Genomic DNA, 23,474 nt, shown 5'->3' on the forward strand with positions numbered 1-23,474 from the left:
ACTTCAATTTAATGCATCTATCGATGCGCGATAGAGACACGCTATCTGAACACAAAAGTACCTGATTACTACACATTCCTGAAGCGCGCGCACACACACACACACACACAGACACAGACACACACACACACACACACACACACACACACACAGTTGTTTAAATAGTATTATACCTGCACTATTTTATCTTGGGGCAGAAGTCCAGATTTCTCTGCTGGGGAGTCCTCATCCACCGCCCTGATGTACTGGCCAGGTTTCGACTTCTCTGTGTGCAGGTTAAAGCCATATCCGGTGGCACCCTTCTTCATGTGACAGAGACGTGGACGCAGCTCATTCTTTGAATCCTAAAAATAGGAAACAAACAAGACAAGAAACTATGAAAAAAACGGATACTCTGCTATGTCACAAACACACAAAGCAAAGCGTATATAGAAAATATTTGATGATATCAGTTACATCACATATTGGGCCCTATCTTGCACCCAGCGCAATTGACTTTGTACACTGACGCATGTATCATTCCTATTTTGCACCCGCGCAAAGCGCGCTTTTCCCTCCACAGAAGCACGTCGCTAAACTAGGGAATGAACTTGCGCTCCCTGGGCGGTTCAGCGCAAAAAAGGAGGCGTGTTCCAGCGCAAACGTTCCTTCATGCTATTTTGCAGGTTTAGAAAACAATTGCGCTACTAACCAGGAAAAAATAGTTTAAAGTCAGTGGCGCGTTGCGCATGTTATTCATATGCTATTTTAAGGGCGCATGCTTGGCCATAATCAATGTAGCGTGTGCACAACGCGCATACACTTTGATTCTCTCATCTACACAGAAGCAGCAGTTTTAATTTTTGCAAATCATACATTATTATGATAGATAGATAGATAGATAGATAGATAGATAGATAGATAGATAGATAGATAGATAGATAGATAGACAATTTATTATAAAAGCATACATCTAGCTTACACATTTACCCAAATTATCATACTCCTTTTTAACCGAAGTTAATTTGGGTGGGTTTCTCCATCCCCAACGTCCCTGACGAGAGCGTTGCTCTCCTCGACTGTGAACCGCTCCTGGCGCGCGTCTGGCAAATCCGCCGTTATGATAGGAATCCGCTTTAGAACAAAGCGCGTCTGCTCTTAAAGGGAATGTGAGATGACGCTCTGATTGGTTTATTTCACGTTACGCCCAAACCACACCTATGAATAATGAAGCTACTTCAGACCAACCCATTTTAGATTTGCGCCTGGCGCAAGAGTCATTTATCCCGCTGGGAAAATAGCAACAGCGCCAAGACCCGCCCACAAAGTTACTTGCGCTTTGAGCTTTGACACTTGCGTTTCAGATCGTTAAAATAGGGCCCATTACGTTTGTTGTCAATCATGATAAGATCATTTTTACATTAATCTTTCAAATGTAAACTATAGCTAAGAATGTTGTACAAAGCCGAAGTCAGCAACAGTCTGATTCCCTCCACTGCAACCAACCACATTTCGAAAAACAATATGATTCAAATCAATCAAACATTCACCACACAACAAAATACTTCACAAATGTGCATGAGAAAATCATTACGTACAGAAGAACTTCCCGAAGCAAAGCCATCCACCCTAGTCGATACACAATAACTGAACAAACAAGTCACCTGTTTCCTGAAACATTCAAGCTTCCTAAAAATTCTGATCAAGACTTTCGAAATAAAACTACAGAAAATGAAATAATATACAAAGAGATTTTTTTAAAAGAGAGAATAACTTTTACCATTTCAAAGCACAGTCAGTACGTCAACATCCCGAGGTGAAGCACTGAAAAGTAGAAGTAATGAAACTGACCAGTCATCTATGTACTTCCCTCTTTAGCAAACTAGTATGTGATATATGGCTGAAATTATACAAACAGATAAGACATTCAAACATCTACATGCTGTTCACATGCACATATTGATCTACAGATGAGTCAAAAGAAAGACACATGAGCCAGCAAAGTATGAAAACAAAATAAAATATAAAATGCAAATCATTATATAATACAGTTTAATGTTTCAGGTTTCATCTTATTTAGCCCCCAATAGTCCCATCAATAATGCTCAAGTACCCCTTCATAAACACTAATAATACTAATAATACTAATAATAATAATAATAATAATAATAAATACTGCTACCACTGTTGTCGTTATGGTTATTATTAATTATATAGTTATAGTTGATATAGACATATTATTTAGTCTTATGCATCCCCACAGCCCCATAAATAATGCTTAAGTATAATAATAATAATTTAAATAAATTTAAATATGAATAATATATTTCTGTATAATTATATAAGAATACTAAATATGATACACAAAAACACTAATAATAATAATAATAATAATAATAATAATAATAAGTTATTAATATTTGTATTATTTGTTTATAATACAATATGTATTTAATTTTAAAAAAATAATAAATGTGATACACTGATTCAAATCATGAGATTAAACATGATTATTAGTTATTTTAATCTTTACATTAACCTGTTTTATATGTAAAAAGCCAACTCAAAATCATTATTTCAGGTTTGGAATCACTGACGAAGACCAACTGCAAACCAATTCAGCACATAGGGAAAGTGTGTCCAAGGTGCTCACTCATGATACTCTAACACTGATAATACCAAAGGCAGCAGTACAAAGCTGCAGTGTAAAGGCTACATACTTCCCGGGAGGGCTGCTCTTCTGGGAAACTGGATAGCAGTGCAGAGTGAAGGGGTTAGCAGCACTACGGTCACTGAATGTGCTTGATACCATTATCAATACCTGTTCAAGCTCGGGGCTAACCACAGGTCACAGACAGTGCTGACAAAAGCAAAGGTATCCTCATTACTATCCCCAAAGAAAACGTGCCTGGAATGTAGCCACTAATGAAAGAAAGAACTCTTCTAACAGGTGACTATGCAAATGCAAGGCCTATCTGAGCTCTGATTAGCATAGGCTTAACCAGCAGAGGCCATATGTTACGCTAAGAGTTTAATCCCGCCTGCTGAACACAAGGCTGCGACTGAAGACTTCTGTTTATGGATGGTTTGTGGACGGTGTGTGGTGCAGTGGTTAGAGCACAGGGCTGGTAATCAGAGCCATGAGCTATTGCCAAATTGTCCCTTTGATCAAAGCACTTAACCCCAGGCTGCCCTAGAGGGATTGTCCCTGTAATACGTGTACTGTACTGTAAGTCACTTTGCATACAAGCGCCAGCTAAAAGAACACATTTACTCAACAACCTGTACAATTTGAGGTATTTGAGTAATTTGAGGCATGATGAGTTGGCTTTAAGCACTGACCAAACTGGCAAGAGACTAAGTTTAGATCTTATTTCATTCTGCAAAACTGCAACTTTCCTGCCAATGTTCTGTAGCCACATTCGACTGTTTCTGACAGAAAGATCACAATGTCCGGAGAGGACTGGACATGGACATCATACATTCAGGAATATTACACAAAGTACCCACCGTCTGGGTGGGTCTTGTGACAGTATGACACATATGACAGTCACAATGTTTTTTAGCGCAATTTTCCACCGGACAAAATTGCGATTGTTAACTCATGATTTCTGTTCTGTCTGTGCGCACCAATTTTGCACTTCTATCTACTCCTCAACCAGACCACCTAGAGACTTCGGGTTTTCGGCATTATGTTAAGGAAGGTCTAATCTCGGGAACGCACAAAAAAAATCCAGGAAAATATTTACTATCTCTTAGTGTTGTGATCCCATGAGGTCAGAAAATTGCGCTAAAACACTCAACGAGTTTTTATTACTTGTTTTAAATGCCTGTGATATTACTCACACAAGCAGACATATAGGATCACTTAACATATACTAAAAGATACACCAACACCCTGTGATAAGATATACAAAGCTGTCTGATAAAGCCGTAGGTTGCTGCACTGTATTGGTTATTCTTGTGACTTCATTACTAATTACATCATGCATGCAACCTCTGAAAACTCTTCTGCCCAAGGCAAATAATGAGTGGAAATTATGAACTGAGATGAGACGATATAGCATGGTATGACAATCATGCTTGCTGCATTGTAACTGTATGAAAAGCAAAAGATACAAAAGCATCTTTTGGTTGTGTTTGGTTGTGTCGAATGTGAGTAAGGGGAGAATTGTGGGAGTGTGAGAAAGGACTTGGGTGTGGACTGCTATCTTTGAAAAGGGTTTGGCAGGGGCCCACACATTCACAATGCAAAGATGACATCATCCGCTTTGATAAGATCCCTGGAACACTGCTCTGATTTTATGAAAGAAATCAATGAGAAAAGGAGGACACTCAAATGAGGAATATTATGCATGTGATTAATGACATGATGAGATAAATGTGCAGTTTACCTCAAAAAAGAAAGAAGAAATTATATTTGCATAAAGAATGAAGCCTGTTTAAAACGATTTCGATTTTCTTTTGCATTGTGACATTATTTTCATGAGAATTAAGTCCATTAAAACAATTATCATTATAGTAGAGCTTAGTAGTGTATAGTAATGCTTTTATATTTTAGTTTAATGTATGCTGACATAAAATAAATAAATATTACAATGTCCCAATTCTAAAACTCTTAATGGCGTTATTGCCTTCATTGGCAAAATATGATTTCTCATTTAGGTGTGTGTGTGTAGGTGGAAAAACGTGTCGTGACTTGTGTCCATGTTTTTTGTGATATTCACCCAATAGCTTGTTCATCACTTGTACATCTGGTACAGAATGGTTATTCCACAAATTTACAAACTACTGCGTTTATCTCACCCAAGTTTAGAAAAAAAAAAAATGTGGGCACTTGGCAGGAGATACTTGATACACTTGATTTGGGCTTAATATAGATCTGTGTCTGACTACTCATATTAAGAGAGGATATAATTTGAGAGAGTATCTTCTCTGTAACCAGTTTTCCAAGTGAAGCAGAACATCCGCAACAAAAACTGAAATGACGTGAGAGGAAATAAGCCTATTCTTTATATTTCATGAAGCATTAGAGTTTATTACGGAACAATAAACTAGCATTAAACCATGACATATGTGATGAAAGCATGTGATCTCAAAAACATACTAACTTATTATGCATAAAGCTCAGAAAGTTTCTTTTCTTTTCGAAAGTACAGTTCGTTTATGTAAGATCATCTTTGAAAGAAAATCCCATTACTAGATAAGTCTCCCTCTGGGCCTCCTTTTGCCTTTGGGTTATTCAATATAGGAAGCTGAAGTCAGCAGAGGAAATCATTCCCCCTGTCCACAGTAGATGTGGGGGAGAGTAATTTTAAAACTACAGTGTCTGACAAAGACCTTCATTCACTGCCAATCCTCCTGAGATGAAGACTGTCTGTGTGACATAACATGAACCTGTAGCACATGCGGCCTTCAAAGTGACTACTGGCAAAGAGATCAGTCACTAATTACAGGGTTGAATTTAAAATATAGCCACAACTTTTAGAATGATCTCTCCTTGAATGCACTCTTTTCTAAATGTGAGGAACATTCTGAAATTTAAGTCACTATGCATCACAACATCAGATTATTATGACTAGCATTACAGTATGCAAATTCATCATGATATTTCCCCAACCTTTTGTCACCACAATGGGGACAATCTCACACCACAAACGAACAGCATTCTGTTGACATTTACTCACCCTCAACATTTTTTGTCCACATAATGGACAATACAAAGTCAGTAGGGTTTAAAATAGCACTAGGCCATGTGACTTAAAAAAACAACAACATTTTCTTTTGTGCTCCACAGAGGAGAGAAAGGTTTGGAACAATATGAGAATGAGTAAATGATGACAGTATTTTATTTTTGGGAGCTGTTGCATTCCAGCAAGTAAACCTGTTTGTCACAGGCAGAGTGTGGAAAGGCCCTAACCAGACCTGTCGACCAGCTCACAGCAGGCCTCCACCAACCCTATAAAGATACTACAGTTCAATAATACAAAGGTTAATGACTTTATAGCTCACTTTAGTAACTCATAATCTTGTCCTAGGTTTTCTCAACTCTTGAAGGACTGGGGTAGGGTTGGTGAAACATGAACTGATGATTGAAAACAATAATTATCCCAAACCATAACTGAGGTTTTCCAAGTAAACAAGCTTTATTTAAACCCCTCCTATTACGTCATGTGGTATACTGGCATACTGGTTAAGCAAAAGCAATTTAGGAGCATTTTTTATTGTATGACATAAGATTGATTGCATGAATGTGAAGATGGGCAGAGCTGGCAAAGGTGCCATAAATATATTTACAGGCCGGAGGCTTTGGATCCAAGATGTGCAGGTGCAAAATTCAACAGACAATAATTAACCTATAGAGATTTGAAAACTGCCAACCGACAGCAAAATGCATAGATAGGTACCAAGAGCAGTGAGGTGAGGACAGATACGATTGCTATAACTGCTCGTGTCATCTCAAAATGCAACAGACCACAGCAGGAAAACAGCGACCTTGTAACCAAGGAAGTGGTTTATTCAAATATGTGAACAACCCTCCTCATCTCACAGAGTTACGAATTCAGTTTGACGCATTCAGTTTACTTTCAAAATGTTTAGTGGTGAACATCTTGAGAGTGTGTGTGGCTACCAAACACATCCTAAGATGCTGTATTGTGTCTGCTGAAATGTATTGTTGTCAAAGCTGGTATTATTATTAGCTGGTCTTATGAATAAAATGTGAATTGTGCTTTAATGCAACTAGAGTGCTATGAGTGGTTCCCAAGGCATTGCTATGCAGGTGCTAAGGTATTTGGAAGGTTTCTTTAGTATTTTACTCTGGTGCTTTAATTGCTACGTGGTTGCTGACCCAAGTAAAAAAAGTCCATCCTATGATATTCCTATCTATGGTTCTTCAGTGGTTTATGTAAACAGGAAGAGTTTCTGTCCATTCTATCGACCACAAGGCAAGAAAGATAGCAAGAGATTGCTTAGAAAATTAATAAGACAGACACGTCTGTACACCATCTGTACAATTTGAGGAAACATGTCAAATGAAATTGGATCATTGGAACATTATTCCACAAATGGAAAATTACACATTGATTTTTAATAATAATTTTATAATACATTTTGTTCAAATCACTAACCTAAATATAATTTGTTTTTGTTTTTAAAGACAGAAAATTAGCTGGAAGACTATCAAGGCTAATAATAATAATAACAAGCCAACACTAATTACAACCACTAGTCTGTAACATTACAGTTTTGTAAATTAATTAGTAAAAACAATGTCAGTTTTAATATTGGTGAAGTTAGGAAGTAGGCCACTTCCATCTTTCCATCGTCCATTTAAAAAAAGAATCTAACAACCTGATTAATAAATGAAGCCTTGAATGAACAGTGTAGTTCCCTTACTGCAAAAACACAGAACTAAAACATCAATGGCAAGCACACAATGTACTGATTAATATATCAACATCATATGCAGATTGTTCCAAAGAAACACACCCTTTCTTTCCCCCCAAACACACCTGCATTTCTGAAGAATTATGCGAAGGAATCGCTATCAGAGAATGATTCTGATGTTTGCAATGCAATGTCAGGAAATTTTCCAGACTCAGAAGTTGATCTAATCTTCCTAAATCATCTGATCTGCCTCTTTTACAAAATGCATCATTAAACACAATGCAAGCAAGCTGTATGTGTGTAATCTGCTCTGAAAACTCATCTCAGTAAGTAAACAGCATCCCGCAGGGCACTGCCATCAAGAACAAAGCTTAGTCTGGGTTAAACTGACAGCCGATCCAGGGATGTTCCCTCCAGCGGCATGTTACTTCTGAATGATCACAGACAGGAAGGATGGGATGCAGGAGGGCGAGGGGAAAACGACACAACAGAAGGGCCATTCATGGTTGACTGAGGGCTTCAAATACACTTTGATAATTGCTGGAGAGAAATGTGATTACAATCCATATTGTTCCAGAGACTCTAAATAACTGTTATTGAGCGGAGGACTTCTCAGGGTTATGATGATTAAAGTTATTTCTGGCTCATGCCACATAATCAGAAAAAGGACTGATAAACAAAGGCCTGTATAAAATTATGTAAAAGCATCAAAACTGCACATTTGAAGTTTGCTTTTGCTGTACTGGCATTTTCAAAAACTTAATTGGCATGCCTTCTATAGTAACACTAACTTATAACTAAGTAACTAATAACTAGATTTAGATATTCTTAAGAAAATGTAAGTTGTGCTTGCCTGTGCAAAAACTCACTCACTGCCACGACGACAGGATGTTTTAGTTGGTTGCCAAGGTATTGCTAATGTCCAATGTCTTCCAAATGTCTATGATATTATCTAAATAATGCACATTATTTGAGCAATCATTCATGTCCTTAGCACAAAGGACGCAGGACAAGTGACGCACCAACTTTTAATATCTAGAGGTTTGAATGAACCTCTAACCCCAAGTATCAGCAGTAGTAATAGAGATCTTCAGTAACTTCTTCGAGCCTGAAGACACATCAGAATCTGTTATATAGGATAAAAGGATCTCAATCCTACTCTGTGGGCTCCTTTCTCTCTAATCTTATGCCTGCACCCAAACAAAGAGTAACTTTCCACAATAACCCCCTTCACCGCTCAAGGATCTCCAAGGCAAGGGATTGAGACTTTATTGGGGTCAGCTTACCCTGCTGGCTTTTGTCCTCAACCCGAACAATTACAACACAAGAAAACCATGAAATATATTTGGCACAATGTTTTATTTACCGTCTAACTGATAGAGCTCCATTGAAACTCACTAAAAAAGGAGAAATCACTGAAATAGCTCTAATGACTTTATAGTAGTTGTTTTTTTACAGTGCTCAATGAATGGAAACTAAATCAATAGGGATGATAGGATATCCTCTTAAAGGGATACTCCACCCAAAAATATGGTGACCAGACGTCCCGTTTTTTCCGGAACAGTCCCGTATTTCAGCGCTATTTTTAGTGACCCAACTTGTTATGAAAAAATCATGTTTTGTCCCATATTTCATCTTTCTTGGAGTGACAGAGCGAGTAGTAATCTCCTGTCATGCGAGAAAAGCCTAATCAAAGGTAGCCAATAATGTCAGAGTCCAATCCAATCACAATTCCCTATCAATTAACAGTTAGAGAAGGCAGGATCTGGCCTCAGTGTCCGTGATAGGAGATCAATTCGTATGTGAAGACTGTACTACTAGTTATAGCACCAAAAAAACATAAATGAACATCAGAAGGTATGTGTAAAGAAACAGAACAACTTATACCGTATCATGTCTCATGTAATCACTTAATCAGTGTTTCAACTGCGAGAAGACATCAATAAAGCAGCTTGGAAACAATGTCATGTGAAACATTACATTTACTTCAAGAAAGACATTCAGTGTCCATAAACTCGTTAGTTAGCAAGAGAAAACTCAGTTTCTCAATTTATTTTATACAGTAGTGTCCAAAAGAGATGTCCGGAGAGGATATTTCTCAGTATTTGCTTTTAATGACCCTACAAGATCAAAATATATTGTGAAGAAGAAAACACACAATACCCAATAAGCTTTGCACGAGGCATGCATTATTACAAATGTAACAATTGAGCGTATACATTAGTTTTACACTCTAAGCACAACTATATGCTTACAAAATCCTTAATAAAATGTTTAAATAAAGGGCGAAGATGTCCATTTTCCTAGGCACTTTTCATTTTCACTTTTGGCCACTACTCTAGCTAAATATATTGTAATGTGTAGAAGTGTGCGCTATGGGGGTGAGGGTGCCTGTTCCACTATGAGAACTCTGGTCATAATACCCCCAAAAAAGAAAATTCTGTCATCATTTACTTAGCCACATGTTGTTCCTAAAACCTAAAAGAAGACACTTGAGAAATGTCTCAGTGTTCTTTTGTCCATACAATGGAAGTCAAGGGGTTTTTAAGTTTTTAAAATTATCTTCTTTTATGTTCCACAAAAGAAAGTCATACAGGTTTGGAACAACATGAGGGAAGTAAATGATGACAGAAATGTCATTTTTGGGTGGGGTATCCCTTTAAACGCAGGATAAAATTTGCGTCCCACGAAAGAGAATAAAATGTTGCCCACTGAATGGACTTCAGATTAACATCAGAGGAATTAAGATAAAGCTTTTTATATTCTTATTGCACAATTGGTGCAAATCACTTGCAGACCTTGTACTGTTACATAAATATGTTGTATCACTTTAGAGTTATGCAAATTACCTATATACTCTACATGATTATGTAATCTTAAAATTTCAACAGTGGTAAATTATCAGAGAGCCCAGTTATGAGACTAAATATGATGCATATCTGATCCATGAGAAGATTTTGGCCACACTGTCCACTCCTTCCTGCTATAATTATTATATCAGTTATAATTTACTAGCAATTAACAATCCAGCCTAAAAACAACATTGTACTGCTCAATTAGTATGCATGATTATAGCTATGAGTGTTAAGTAATCAGGCCTTTAGCAGCTTAAGTGTTGGAATTTGGTTGATTCAGCTAATGACATTTATCTTTCTTAAAAAGCTGGAAAACATGTCTGATTTGCCATCATGTCTGACAGGTCAGACTGAAAGGAATGTGAAAACCAGAGAGACCTGTGACTTAACACATGAATTAAAACATGTAAATGTCCTCCAACATTTCAGAAGCACATCCACAATATTAAGTTTAATGCATTTGACAGCAAACTAGCTTTTATCTGGACGTCAAGTCCTCTTATGCTCTGCTGGGAATATGATATTAGTAGGACACTTTGTACAATGCAATCATTTTGATTGTTTAAGCAAAAATAAATAGCCAGAGACAAAAAAAAAGTATAACTAAAATGATGAAACTTGTAGATTTAAGCAAAGATATTGCAATAAAAGTATTTTAGTGTTTTTTTACTTAATAGTAAAACACCACTTGAGATAATTAATTAATCAAAATATGAGGTGAAAAAAAAATATATAAAATAAAAAATTTCTATTAATATTAATACAAATTAACGAATGTGAAGATACTGGGGCATCTGTCAAACTTGACGCACGTGCTCAGAGGAGTTAAATATTTTCCAAAATAACCCTTTTACGTGATGGAAATTTGCTCACGATACATTTAACTCACCTTGGAGCTCACGCTCAGTCTATCCATGCGTATGTCCCCGTTTGTCTCCGGGACGGGGGTGGATTCCCTTGGTGTCCCGTTCTTCACATCATCTTCATGGTCCGAGCCAGCACTGCTCGGTATCGGTATCCCATCAGCCACATACTCTCTCCGGCACTTCAAATTGTGTTTCTGCAGCAGTGCTGCTGTCTCTGGATCCAGCACGATGAGCTCCAGTTTGTCCGTGATGCCTCGAATGTGAGCCACCACCTGTTGATGCTTCTCGTCCTCCACATTCTCCCCGTTCACGAACGCCAGTTTGTCTCCGGCCAACAGACCCGCGGCGAAGGCAGGAGAGTCGGGCTCCACATGTCGGATGAACTGACCGGGTTTGTTCTTTTCGCCGTGAAGATGAAAACCGTAGCCGCTGTCCCCTTTTTCTAAGACGCACAACTTTGGCCTGAGGTCGCTGGACATTTTGAAACTATAAGACTTACAAAAAAACAGCAGTCCGGCTAAACTGAAAGTAGGGTTAGGCAGCCACGAAAAATAGATACGTGTAGAGAAAAACTCTCCGCGCCGCCCACTCCGCGTCTTCACTGTGTTGCAACACTGTAAGTCAAATCGCAGTTTTCTTTGAAGTGTAGCCAGTCAGCGCTTCACGGGCCCGCCTCTGTCTATAACTCTCGCTGATTGGAACTTTCACCTGTCAATCACAAGAACGTCATTGCGCGAGTTCTGTAGATTAGTTTAAAAGGGACTATGGGCAAATACCATTTGCAAGCAAAATTAGATAATGGAAAACGGGTCTCTTTAATTTTATTGTAGAATTATTTTTTTCTTTTTGTATTAAATATAGTATTGATAGGCAAGTGAAGTGGCACCTTTTTATCTTTTCAATTTTGTTTGCATAATTCCAAACCAGTTAAACTGTAAAATATTTGTGATATGGACAAAATATGGAAAAATATGGACACTTATGATAAACAACATTTTTTTGTGATATGTTCAAAAAGTCCTAAAAAATTTCTCTATAACATGCATAAAAAGTTTCTACAAATTAGTTCTGTGATTAATTCAGGAATGTAACAGGACATGGAAAATAGTTGGAATTTCATGGCATGCTACTGCATTTCAGTGCAGGATAAATGGTAACATTTTGCCACATATTTTCACCTAATACACCTCTGTTATAGACTGTCCAACAAAGTAATTTAGATAAAGTAATGTTTTTACAACCCTTTGCTTTCTTCCATCATAGAATATGCAATAAAAAAGACACGGGTTATCTGCCTGTCGACATGGTTGAGGCAAGCTATGAGAATCACACCCTAAATATTGTTACTGTTTAATCACAAATGTGATTCACTCTTTTAAATATCAATCTTAAATACACTAAAAGTTGAAAGAAAATCTCTCTAGCATGTGCTTTATAAATTCTTGTGTGAACAGCAAGAGACTCAATAATAAAAGTCAATGCTACCAATATGCTGCAGTGTTTGGCTTCACGTGTCTGAATTTACTATACTGGTTAATGGCTCAAAATTGGTCAAGCAAGGAAGGAAGGTTTGTGCAACAAGGCAAGATTACACCATATAAGAGATTTGATTAATCCTGTGTTTATCTACTCTACCAAATTAAATTTACTTTAGTATCATACTAGTCCTCATGTCAATTACATCAAGAAGAAAATCACCTTACCATTCAAACTGCATCCTGTATTGCAATGACTGAAGTGTGGCACATAAAGCGGCAAGTATTTTAGTTTTTTTTTTTTTTTTACAACAGAACATATTGTGACAGAACTCACAGTTGTAACAACTCCTCTCAAACAGGATATTGCAGCAGCGGATACATACTGGGCATACAGCGAGAACTAGAAGTGATTAGAGGCCGCATCTGTCAATTCTGCCCTCTACTGACACTTTACAAACCTGCACCAAAAGGAAAAGCAGTAATCTTACCACATTCTGTACCACTTAATACAGAAAGATTTCAGGTATTGAAAGTATTCAAAGTGTTCAGGTACTGTAAATGGGAGACATTTACAAACACATAAATCCACAATTAGTTATAACCAGGCCCAGATGGAATCTGAGGACAAATCAAATAGATGCATTTGTGCTGTAGTACTATTTTTGGTAGCTGAAAGCATAACCAAAAGGGTCAAAATTTAATGAACAAATAAGCGAGGATCACAGGACATGTAGGACTTTGTGAATTATGGACGTCCCAATTTAGCAGAAATCTACAGATGTGGATTATGTGCGCGCCTGGATCTAACAATTACAAAATTTCATAATCACTGCCAGGTTTGTTAAAATTAGTGCATGCATTTTTATGGCAATCAAAGTAATGAAGCTTTAACAGGTTGTTTTTCTTTAATTAATTCATAGCACCAATATGGATTAGTTTGCCATTTCTACAGCTGGATCTCAGTGATGGCCATACACAAACCTCCTTCAATCTTTTCTCCAGTGCATATGAACAGAGTCCAGTAATCTGTTTTGATAAGAGTCCGTTTTTGTTTTTGTTTTTTTGCCTTGTGTTATTGCTATTGTCCTTTTAATAACACTTTTATACATCTGTGACTGCTGGTTTCCCAACCATGCATGACATAATTTAGGTGCAATGCGAGTAAATGTTCTAGAAAACAAGTAAACGAATGCAAATCTACTCATTAGTAAAGCAGAGTCCGATTCACTGCATAGAACAAAAAGCCTTTTTGGTCCTTTGTTCAACTTTTTTTCTTTTTTTTTTTTACACTGCAGAAACAGTGCAATTCGTCTGAGCCCAAGATAGCATCAAACAGTCAGTCTTGATTGGTGCATCTAAAGCAGAGCTTGGTTCCAGGTATGTGGGAACGCAATGATGACTTCCAATCACCACTGAATGTCAGGATTTACTATTTGAGAGGGTGGCTGCGTGTGGTTCTTGTACTGAGTGTGGAGGCATTGCTGTGCACATGGGGAGTCGTGGCCATCCAGCCAATCCTGGTAGAGGCGCTGAACCTCTGGGTTTGTTTCAGGCAGACGGACAGGTAAGCTGCTGTAATGCTCTTCCATTTGCTGGACCAAAGGTCGGTCAGGTCGACCTCCCTCTCCCTCAGCTTGTCCTCGCCCACTTAAACAGCCTGAAAGTCAAAGAGAAGGAGAGATAAAGGAAAGAAACAGTACTTTTACATTCAAAGATAAAATGTTTATCAATGTACAAATAATTAATAATACTAATATGTTTTATTGACTTATTAACTATTATTGTTGTTATACATGTAATATACATTTTTTATTTAATATCACATATGTATTTAATAATATATCTATTATTTCATGATGGCTTGTGAGGAATGTTGCTCACAAAAAGTAATATTAAGCCACTAAAATAGTAGCCTGGTAATACCAAACTAGACATTCTCTGACCAATTCATTAGACCTTTAGACATTAGACCTTCGCTTTGCTTCGTAGACAGAGTCTGGCATATCATAATTGAAAAGCGTTTTCTGTCTCGCGGGGGGGAAGTTTCTCGCTTGTCGGAAGTTTAAAATCATTGGTTACCCGTAAGCCAATCACATAACGTTTGGTTATGGCGTGTGTTATGCGCATGCTCAGCCGCATCTAACTTCCACTGTAAACACATGTATAATGCGAAAACAAAACCATCGAGCGAAATACCGGAGTGAACATGGCTGTGAACGACTTTAGCAGATTATGTGAAGTAAATCTACGCATCCACGGTACAATCAGCATCTACGTCACGGCTCTCAGCCTGCCCTCTGTTCGTTGATTGGCCGGCTATTTTCAGGCCGGAGGAAAACGGAAAGCTATTACGCTTTCTCAGACTGAATACAGAAGTGAAATGAAATTGAGCGGAAGTAGGAAGTCTGACGCAGTCAGGCTACTAAAATAGTACAAAACAAGAAAAATTACATTCATTATTTTAAGATGACATTTACTATATTCCCAGTTTTTTTATGACCAAGCAAACCCTGTAATATAGATGTGTGAGACTAGTCGACTAAAGGGTTTTGCTGCTCTTTGTCAACACTGTTTTTTAAATTCATTGTTTTGCTTTATATTTTGTGCACTTTATAACTTTGTTACATTTTAAAAATACATTATTTTGAAAAGTATACATTAGTAGCAGAAAACAACATTTCATTTGATCTCAGACCTTGCATGCTTTCATTTTCTCAGTGTCACACAGAGAAATGTCCACTCGGAAGATGAGCAAAGTGAGCAAGTAGTTTGACTTAAACAAAAATGTTAAGTTTTCTACTGTCAAACATAACAATTAGGCTTGTTTTTTACCAGTTATGAGAGACTATGGCGATTTAAAGGGGAAACAATTAGATTGAAACTTACTTGACAACAACAGATCTTATAGCAATATTCTAACAAACAGTATACCCTTGTTGACGGTACAAATCAAGCTTTTCTTTCGATTTTGCACATTTTCAAACCCGGATGTACAAGCGGATGCCAGGCAACAATACCTTGACGTGCTGATTTATGTTGGCTAATTTATGTTTGAGTAATTCTTTTTATAATAGGCTATTTAGTTTGAATCAACAGGAAGTACAGGATTAATAAGTACAGTGTATTTTAATAAATATGTCAATATTGGCTAACATTGATTAAGTGAACCTCAAGTTTAATGTACACACATCATAATGCAAGGCAAGCACATTGTATATATATTACCTTTTTGACTGATTCATAGATTAAGTAGGCTATTTCAAATAGATATTCATATACAGACTTTTTTTGACTATCCTCTGGGGGGTTGTTAGACTAGTCGTTTACAAAATATCCGTTTGAACGTTAATGAAATTAGTTGTGGCGAACATCCCGAGTAATAAGACGATTCGTCATCTTATGCTCTCTTTGTGTGCGTGATGTCTGTGATTGTATTATGATATGTCAATAATTTAACATGTTATGTGTTGTCTGTGTTATGTATGCATCTACGGTGGAAACAAATCTATCTATCTATCTATCTATCTATCTATCTATCTATCTATCTATCTATCTATCTATCTATCTATCTATAATGTGTTCAAGCTTATTTTATTAATGACAGCACCTATTGAGTTGGGTAATAGCAAAATAAAATTCATGTAATTGTAAAAATTCATACCTCCAGGGCAGGAAAGTACCTCTACTAGCTGGTAGGGCACTTTGCCTTTCCTCATTCTGTGCACTAAAGTCTGAATGTTCCGGAAGCCATAGACTGCAGCGAACTGCAGGAGAGTCTCTCCATCACGCTCCAGCGCCACCTCCTGGAAGTCTCGATTCCTATCAGGAATAAGGCAAGTGTTTACACAGATGGCAATGTAAGGATTATCAGTTGGCGGTTGGCATAATTTATAAATAATTATAAAATATAGATTATCCACCACATATCAAAAACGGACTGGTCTATCTCTCACCTGAGTGTCTTGTACACAATCTCTTGGACGTCTAGGCCAAACAGCTCTTTGGCTGCATGTTTGAAAATATGCTCCAGGAAGCCTTCAGATCCACGACCTTCATGCCTGGTCACACCTGAGTCACTTGTCTCACCAAATCTAAATAAACAACACCACATTTTTGGATTATATACAGTATATCTTTTTTTTCAGCAGTTACCTGGACTGTTATTGCCTTTGCTTTAATAGGTTAAATGTGAAGAATTATGCGATTGTTTAATGCTGCAAAATTTCACTTACACATGATCCAAAGGAGCAGAGTCCACTTCCTCTACAGTAACTTTGCTTTGTTCCATCAAATGAAGAATCTCTCCTAAACCAAAACAGTCATTTAGAGTCATTTCAAAAGTACAAAGATCACAAAAACACCCTCCACTGAAACCTGCTTCTATACAATAACAACATGCATTAGTTATTTCTGATCATTTCCAAGAAGGAAAGATGCACTAGGGAATTTTATACATTCACTTCCATTCAAAAGTTTGGGATCAGTACCAAATACATTTATTCAGCAAGTATATTAAATGAAATCACAAGTGACAGTAAAGACTTTCACATTGTTTTACATGACTGCTTTCAAAAACACGATCCCAAACATCTGAATGGCAGTTTTATATATAAAAATATAGATATTAGGATAAATAAATCGGAATTATTTGGTCTTAACCGGTTGCCTGGTTAGAAATTAAACTGAAAAGGTAAGAGGGGAATAAGGTCAGTCGTACCTGACGTAAGCACACAGTCGACGTCTCTGGTCTCTAGGATGCTGTTGTAGAATTCGTCTCTCACAGCTTCAAGCTTCTTATCAAAGCAGGGAGCCACCACCACATGGAAAACCTGATCCGGGGTCAGTTTCTACAAGACATAACACAAAACAGATACAGTGCCTCATTCAGTCACCACTAATAGGAAATGGACCATTTTTACATGATTGTGATACAGGTGATACAGTAAGCACAAAGGTCCATAGGTTCATGCTTTTGACCAGTAAATTTCAATGACTTTTCCAGAGTTCTGGATAATGCTTTTTTTTTTATATAATAATAATCACTTAGAGAATTCTGTAGCACTCTGGAATAAGACCACACTCAATTTTTTTAGATCAAATCAAAACATTTTATACAATATACCTATTTTAGCATTATTTAATTTCCATGCCTTCTTCAGGCCTGACAATAACCTGATATTACCAGGTTTTCCAGGAAGCCCTGGACAAATGGCCACCTCTCACCTGTTGTCTGGCAAAAAAGTCTTTGACCAAGGAGCCCATGATCTGTTGAGGTGATCTGGAGTTGCAGATGTGTGGCGTGACCAGGCTACCAAGAACATGCTCTGCATAGCGAATCCACCCTGAGCACAAACAAAATCACAAATTTAATCTTCATATATTTACTACACATAGCAACTAGTGGCCATGTAGCAGTCGAAGAACTACTAGTTCTAAGAGGTGGCAGAATCTATATTTGACCTGACAATAATGTATTGATATTCTCATTAATTTTTTTTTATATATATACACAGTGTCACCAAGGCTACATTTATTTGATCAATAATACAGTAAAATGTATTATTGTTTTCTGTTTTAATATATTTAAAAATGTAATTTATTCCTGTGATGGCAAAGCTGAATTTTTAGAAGTCATTACTCCAGTCTTCAGTGTCACATGATCCTTCAGAAATCATTTTAAAATGCTGATTTGGTGCTCAAGAAACATTTCTTATTATCAGTGTTGAAAGCAGTTTTTTTTCAAGATTCTTTAATGAATAGAAAGTTCAGAATTTATTTCAAACAGAAATCTTCTGAAACATTATAAATGTCTTTATGGTTACATTTGATACATTTTCTTGCTGAATAAAATTGTTAATTTCTTTACAATAAAAATAAAATACTGCATCAACAATACCTCTCTCTGCTGATTCCCACCACTACTAGTTTGAGCAAGACATGAAACCCTGGGTCATTTAACTAAATGTACTGGAAGTCACATTAATTAAATACATCAGCTTAGTGAGTTAATCATCATCCATGATGAAAATTAAATAATGGCCACTCTGAGAGTGAGGACAAAAGTTGTGAAAAGTGCAGGAAGGGTGTGTGAGGTGTCTATCTCACAGCTACAGAATGCTATGGCTATCTAACAGCCCCACCCATTCAAACACAACCCACATTTACACACCATTGCACCACATTTGGCTCTTATCTACATTAAGAGACACCTTGTTTGCGAAACACATAAAGGTTCAGAGTTAAGAAGCAGAAAACATGATCTTTTTTCTTGAAAGCTCTGGCTAGAGATGCTTACTTGTGTTTCAGGATGGATGTAAGTTGGCAACCACTTCTCTTATAATGGCACAACAATCCACAACCTTTTTCAAGAGTTTTAAATTTGAATTAAATAGAAAATTATACGCAGATCTTGGTGGACTTTTCTTGCAATGGAAGCTAAAAGCATAATCAAATTAGCTAATATAGATTTCATAAATGAACACGCAATGCAGTGAAAACCTGCAAACATTCTGTGGGAACCTACTTGCACATTTTTATACCTTTATGGTATATATATATAGAAGTGTTTTCTGGTGGAATGGGGCCTTACGATGTGTTTTAAGAGATGTAATTGAGATTAAAGGCATGTAAGATTTTTGCATTCAAATATCCAAAAACCACTAGCACAGTGTTATATACTTTGTTCACTTGTGTACTTACACTATCCCAAATGTTTCCAACAATGTTTAAATCCAGAGAAATTCGCTATTTTAACCAGTGTAACGACCCTCCTCATTGCGTCGCCTGTCAATGGCGTCATGTCCACGTTATCCTCGGTTTTTGCTTTTACTGTCGTAGAAACCATGGCAACACAGTGAGTCTCATGAAAAAAATGTGGAAGTAGTAGTTGTAGCGTCTAGCACGACACTCTGTTGTTGTTTCGCACAGTCGTCATGGACCACAATTATTTGTTATTGTATGCAGCAGGTTCTGTCGCCAAAGATAACGCCAAGAAAAGTAAATGTGCAGATGAATCAAATGACTCAAGAATTTTCAAGAGCAGAAATAAAACGACAATCAGTATTGGTGTGGCATATCCTAACACTGTTTAACTCCTTAACTAGCCGTGTCTATACTTTTATTACTTTTTTTTTACCTTTGTTTTATAACAAATATTCAATTGACTATCATAAACTATGCATCATTTGAAAGCTAAAACATTCAAAAATCATGTTCTGAACTTGTTTTTGCAATCAATACACCGGAGAGGAAAGGGTTAAATTAAATGCTGGAGGACTGGCTATGTAAACATGAACAAAATGAACGGCAATACTTATCAAGTCTATGGCAGTGTAATTATTAAAAGCAGTATGTGTTATACATAAATAGTAAGTAAGCCTTTTTGCAAATGCTGAGAGTACATTCTAATGTACTTTAGTACATGTTTAGTACATACTAGGCCTATTTAGTATGATTGTTTTGAAGATGTAAAACTGTGCTGCGTTACCCCACCATTTAATTTGACAAATAAAGTGACATGTATGAGTGGTAATTTAGTCAAAACATACATCAATTTCACTACCTCACTCATGAACATGATTTGTGAGTCCCTTCAGATTGATTTCCATCGGCAGTGAAGGTGAAGATGACAACTCCCATCATTCCACATTCCATCAAGCCACGCCTTTGTTATTGTTTTGAATATGCGACCTCTAGCGGTGAAAATTACATACTGTGCCTTTAAGTGGTTATCAGGATGGTCTTACCTGGACATGAGGAAGTGAACATCGGCATGGCATTGGCATCATGATGTTTACGGCGGAAACGCTGAACAAATTCTCTCTGGCTTTCCAAAATGCTAAAACTGGCAGCTACTGTACTGTCAAAGACATAATGAACCCCTGAGGAGACAGATGAAAGAAGCCTTCAAAACAGTATGAAAGAACTCATGTTAAACTCATTATTAAAGAACTCATGCCATGTGTAACAGGGTCATTATTGTTAGCTAAAACTAAAACTATTCAAAACTAAAATAAATTATTAAATTAAAATAAATTATTTAAAAAAAGCAGAAATAAAATAAAATATAAATATTGAAAACTTAAAACAAAAATTAAATGTTGCCATGCACTAAAATGACTAACGGAAGAAATAAAAAAATAAAACTGAACTATATGTAATACTCAAATAGAAATAACATGACATTACAAAAAAAAAAAAAAATTTATAAATGAAAACTAAAAAAGCTCAAAAATAATAGTAAATACATAATACTAAAATAACTCTGATGTTACACGGATACAAATATTTAGGATGGTTTTAACTTTCATGTGGCAAATATTTGCTATGTGAACATCTTGATTTAATGAAAAGCAGAAAAACAAGAGGTAGACAAAGTGACTTTAAGGCAAATGTGGCGTCCAGACGTACCCACACTCTTCAGGAATCCACAGAGTTTCTGTGCAGCTGCTGGAACGTCCAATTGAAATTTAACAGCAAAGAATGGCAGCGACTGGGGACACACGGACACCACGAGAATTTTGTGCTTCGAAGTGTCACATTTCTGCCAAAAACACAAAAATAACAATGCGAGATACATCCACACAGATCATTTTTCTAAAGTCTGAATTTGTCAGGCTTAAAGTACCTTATTAATGGCAAGCACATGGTTGATCTCATCCAGATTCTGCTGAGAGATTCCCTTGCCTTCGTCTTCCGATACGCAGCCGTCGCAGGACAGACACGCGCTCAGCAACACCTGCTGAACTGAGGTAGACTCTCTCACCTGAGGAAAACAGCATTTCAGATTATCCACATCTACGTCAAATACAAATGAGTGTTTGTTCATTCATCCTCCCCCAAACCAAACACAAACAAAACGACAGATGTGCACCACAGTTTATCAGATTACAACTCAGTCTGTGTGTCTGACGCATAAAAGGAGCAATGAGACATACCTCTCCATTTGCAACACCTTTCTCTTGTAGTGAGTTTATACTTTCATCACTTTTTGTCTTGTTGCACTAAAAGGTGGAATCGAGAGAAAATAAACACTAATGAGTGCTTACGCAATACATGATTGACAATAAAATAAAGCATGAAATTCATACATAAACCAAAACAATTGTGAATAATTGTGTAATTATGCAAGATATACGTCAGAATTAAATAAATACATTACCTGTTTTGTGCAATTCTCACACTTTTCTTTTTTCCGTCCAATTTTGACTTCAGACATTGTATAAGGAGCTCTTGAAATGTTCAGTGCCATAAATTATTCCTGTGAAATGAAAGATTGAAAATGAAAGCTTTCTGTATTTATAGAGCATTCTGGGTGTTATGTGACACCAAAAACACATATTTAACACAAACAGGGAATTAGAAATAAAATACAGTCACAATAAAGCCTGTTATTAACCTGAAGTATTCATACACAAGCACCAATTTAAGGGAAATGTGATAATTTCAGGTTCCCATGATGGGCTCTTTTCAGTTTCACCAAATGACTGTTTTGAGGATCTTTCGTGCTTTTGTAAATAATCATACGTTAAGCAGTTGGATCACGTTCATTTTCTCAGCATGTAATAGGGTGATAAATAAATGACAGAGAGCTCTGAGGACTTCGCTTTCCTTAGATAACCCGTGACATTTACTCAACAATCTCCCACCATTATCTAACATTGCCGAATGTACTAAAATAAATCATAAACTAAAAAAAATAAAATTTAAAAAAAAAAAAAAAAAAAAAAAAAGGCCAACCGACTCACATAAAAACCACATGAAGTCCTTATTGTTCAGGGGGAAAGCAGGAGACGCAGCAGTGGAACTATAGCAGGAACTTCTATTAATGACACTTTAAAGCGCGAGCTGACCATCTGAAAACAGCGCACTGCGGTCATTTAACACTGATGTTCATACAGTCATCCGTTCCACAACTCTGACTAATCCGAATGGGCCACATTCGCGGTAGAAGGATCTCGGCTCGTCTTGGCTTCGGTGCATCCGACTCCATTGTCCTTAGCAGTGTCTGAATCGTGAATGAATCATCCTTTTGAGTCGCATCATTTCAATGAATCAGTTGAACCGTTAAGCCGTTCTGAGTCAACAACTCACTGAACCAAGAATCTTCTCTTCCGGACATGTCTAATTCGTAATGATTGGACAACCGTCTCTTTCCAACATACATCTGATTCGTGATGTGTCGGGTCATAGTAACCGCCATTGTTGGCAAAGACAAGGGACTTTGGTTTGTCGGACATTCTCGAGTCTCGACTCGCTATGATCCCTGTTAACAAACTCACCCAGAATGTCTGATTCGGAATTATTCGGATTATAGTATTATTTAAAGTAAATGCAAAATATATGTATGCTATAAATTACTTTTTTTATAAGCCGAATCATGGCTGCAACAAATACATATATTTGTTTTAAACCAAGCATCCCTTCCTAACTAAAACAAATTAATAAAAAATAAAATGTACCTACATGTGAGGTTTAGAACATGACTCGCTGGATATAAGCGACCACGTGATGGCGTGTTACGTCTTTACTTAAATAACCTCGTTTTTTTTTTTTTTTAAATCGGTTCCTAGAATCGAACTGTTTGAACGAACCGATTCGCGAGAATGATTCCTTGCGTGTGGATCGACACGCATGCGTGAATCAGCAACAGTGGTGTCAACTTCCCCTGAACCGATCAAATAATGCTCGCCTCTCTGAAAAGATCAATTTAATCGTATATAAGACAATTTTGGGATAGTTACATATATTACATTTTATTGAGGACATTGCTAAAACGGTTTGGATTTATAGCCATTTTCGACAATGGGTTAACTGTTGGTACAGTATTCAAATAATCACGAACTTGGTCTTTTCACACATATATTACTCTTTTCATACATAATACAGGTATGTTTCATAATATTATT

At 36.9% G+C, this 23,474-nt stretch overlaps 2 protein-coding genes and 1 long non-coding RNA gene across 4 annotated transcripts in view; 1 reads left to right on the plus strand and 2 right to left on the minus strand.

Moving 5' to 3' along the window:
- The window catches only part of nherf1a (NHERF family PDZ scaffold protein 1a), a 21,929-nt gene extending 9,001 nt beyond the window's left edge, over positions 1–12,928 (minus strand). The window contains exons 1-3 of the mRNA XM_084135439.1: positions 12,793–12,928; positions 11,113–11,797; positions 174–344 (exon numbers count right to left, since the gene is read on the minus strand). Of these exons, the coding sequence (XP_083991565.1) occupies positions 174–344; positions 11,113–11,568 (627 nt within the window). The 5' untranslated portion in view covers positions 11,569–11,797; positions 12,793–12,928. The remainder of the gene's footprint in view (positions 1–173; positions 345–11,112; positions 11,798–12,792) is intronic.
- The window catches only part of LOC311096362, a 253,553-nt gene that overhangs the window by 192,212 nt on the left and 37,867 nt on the right, over positions 1–23,474 (plus strand). The gene's annotated exons all lie outside the window — the stretch shown is intronic.
- On the minus strand, positions 13,222–23,097 carry narf (nuclear prelamin A recognition factor). 2 transcript variants are annotated; one of them, XM_084135428.1, is made up of 12 exons: positions 23,032–23,097; positions 21,728–21,826; positions 21,504–21,569; positions 21,194–21,331; positions 20,977–21,109; positions 20,313–20,447; positions 17,791–17,909; positions 17,285–17,414; positions 16,800–16,872; positions 16,521–16,658; positions 16,229–16,386; positions 13,222–14,224 (listed from the first exon to the last, which is right to left on the minus strand). In XM_084135428.1, the coding sequence occupies exons 2-12, from the start codon at positions 21,815–21,817 to the stop codon at positions 13,974–13,976; spliced, it is 1,431 nt and encodes a 476-aa protein (XP_083991554.1). In that variant the 5' UTR covers positions 21,818–21,826; positions 23,032–23,097; the 3' UTR covers positions 13,222–13,973. The 2 variants fall into 2 exon arrangements, with proteins under 2 accessions (XP_083991554.1, XP_083991555.1); XM_084135429.1 differs by lacking the exon at positions 23,032–23,097 and adding an exon at positions 22,314–22,591.

The sequence above is a fragment of the Abramis brama genome (assembly GCF_963993115.1).
Source record: "Abramis brama genome assembly, chromosome: 14".
NCBI lineage: Eukaryota > Metazoa > Chordata > Actinopteri > Cypriniformes > Leuciscidae > Abramis > Abramis brama.

Coding starts and splice junctions, on each gene's coding strand:
- narf (XM_084135428.1), bottom strand. CDS start 21,817: ATGGCACTGAACATTTCAAGAGCTCCTTATACAATGTCTGAAGTCAAA. Junction 17,910..20,312: donor GTTCACTTCCTCATGTCCAG/GTAAGACCATCC, acceptor GTTTGTGCTCAG/GGTGGATTCGCTATGCAGAG. Junction 16,873..17,284: donor CGACTGTGTGCTTACGTCAG/GTACGACTGACC, acceptor GTTTTGGTTTAG/GAGAGATTCTTCATTTGATG.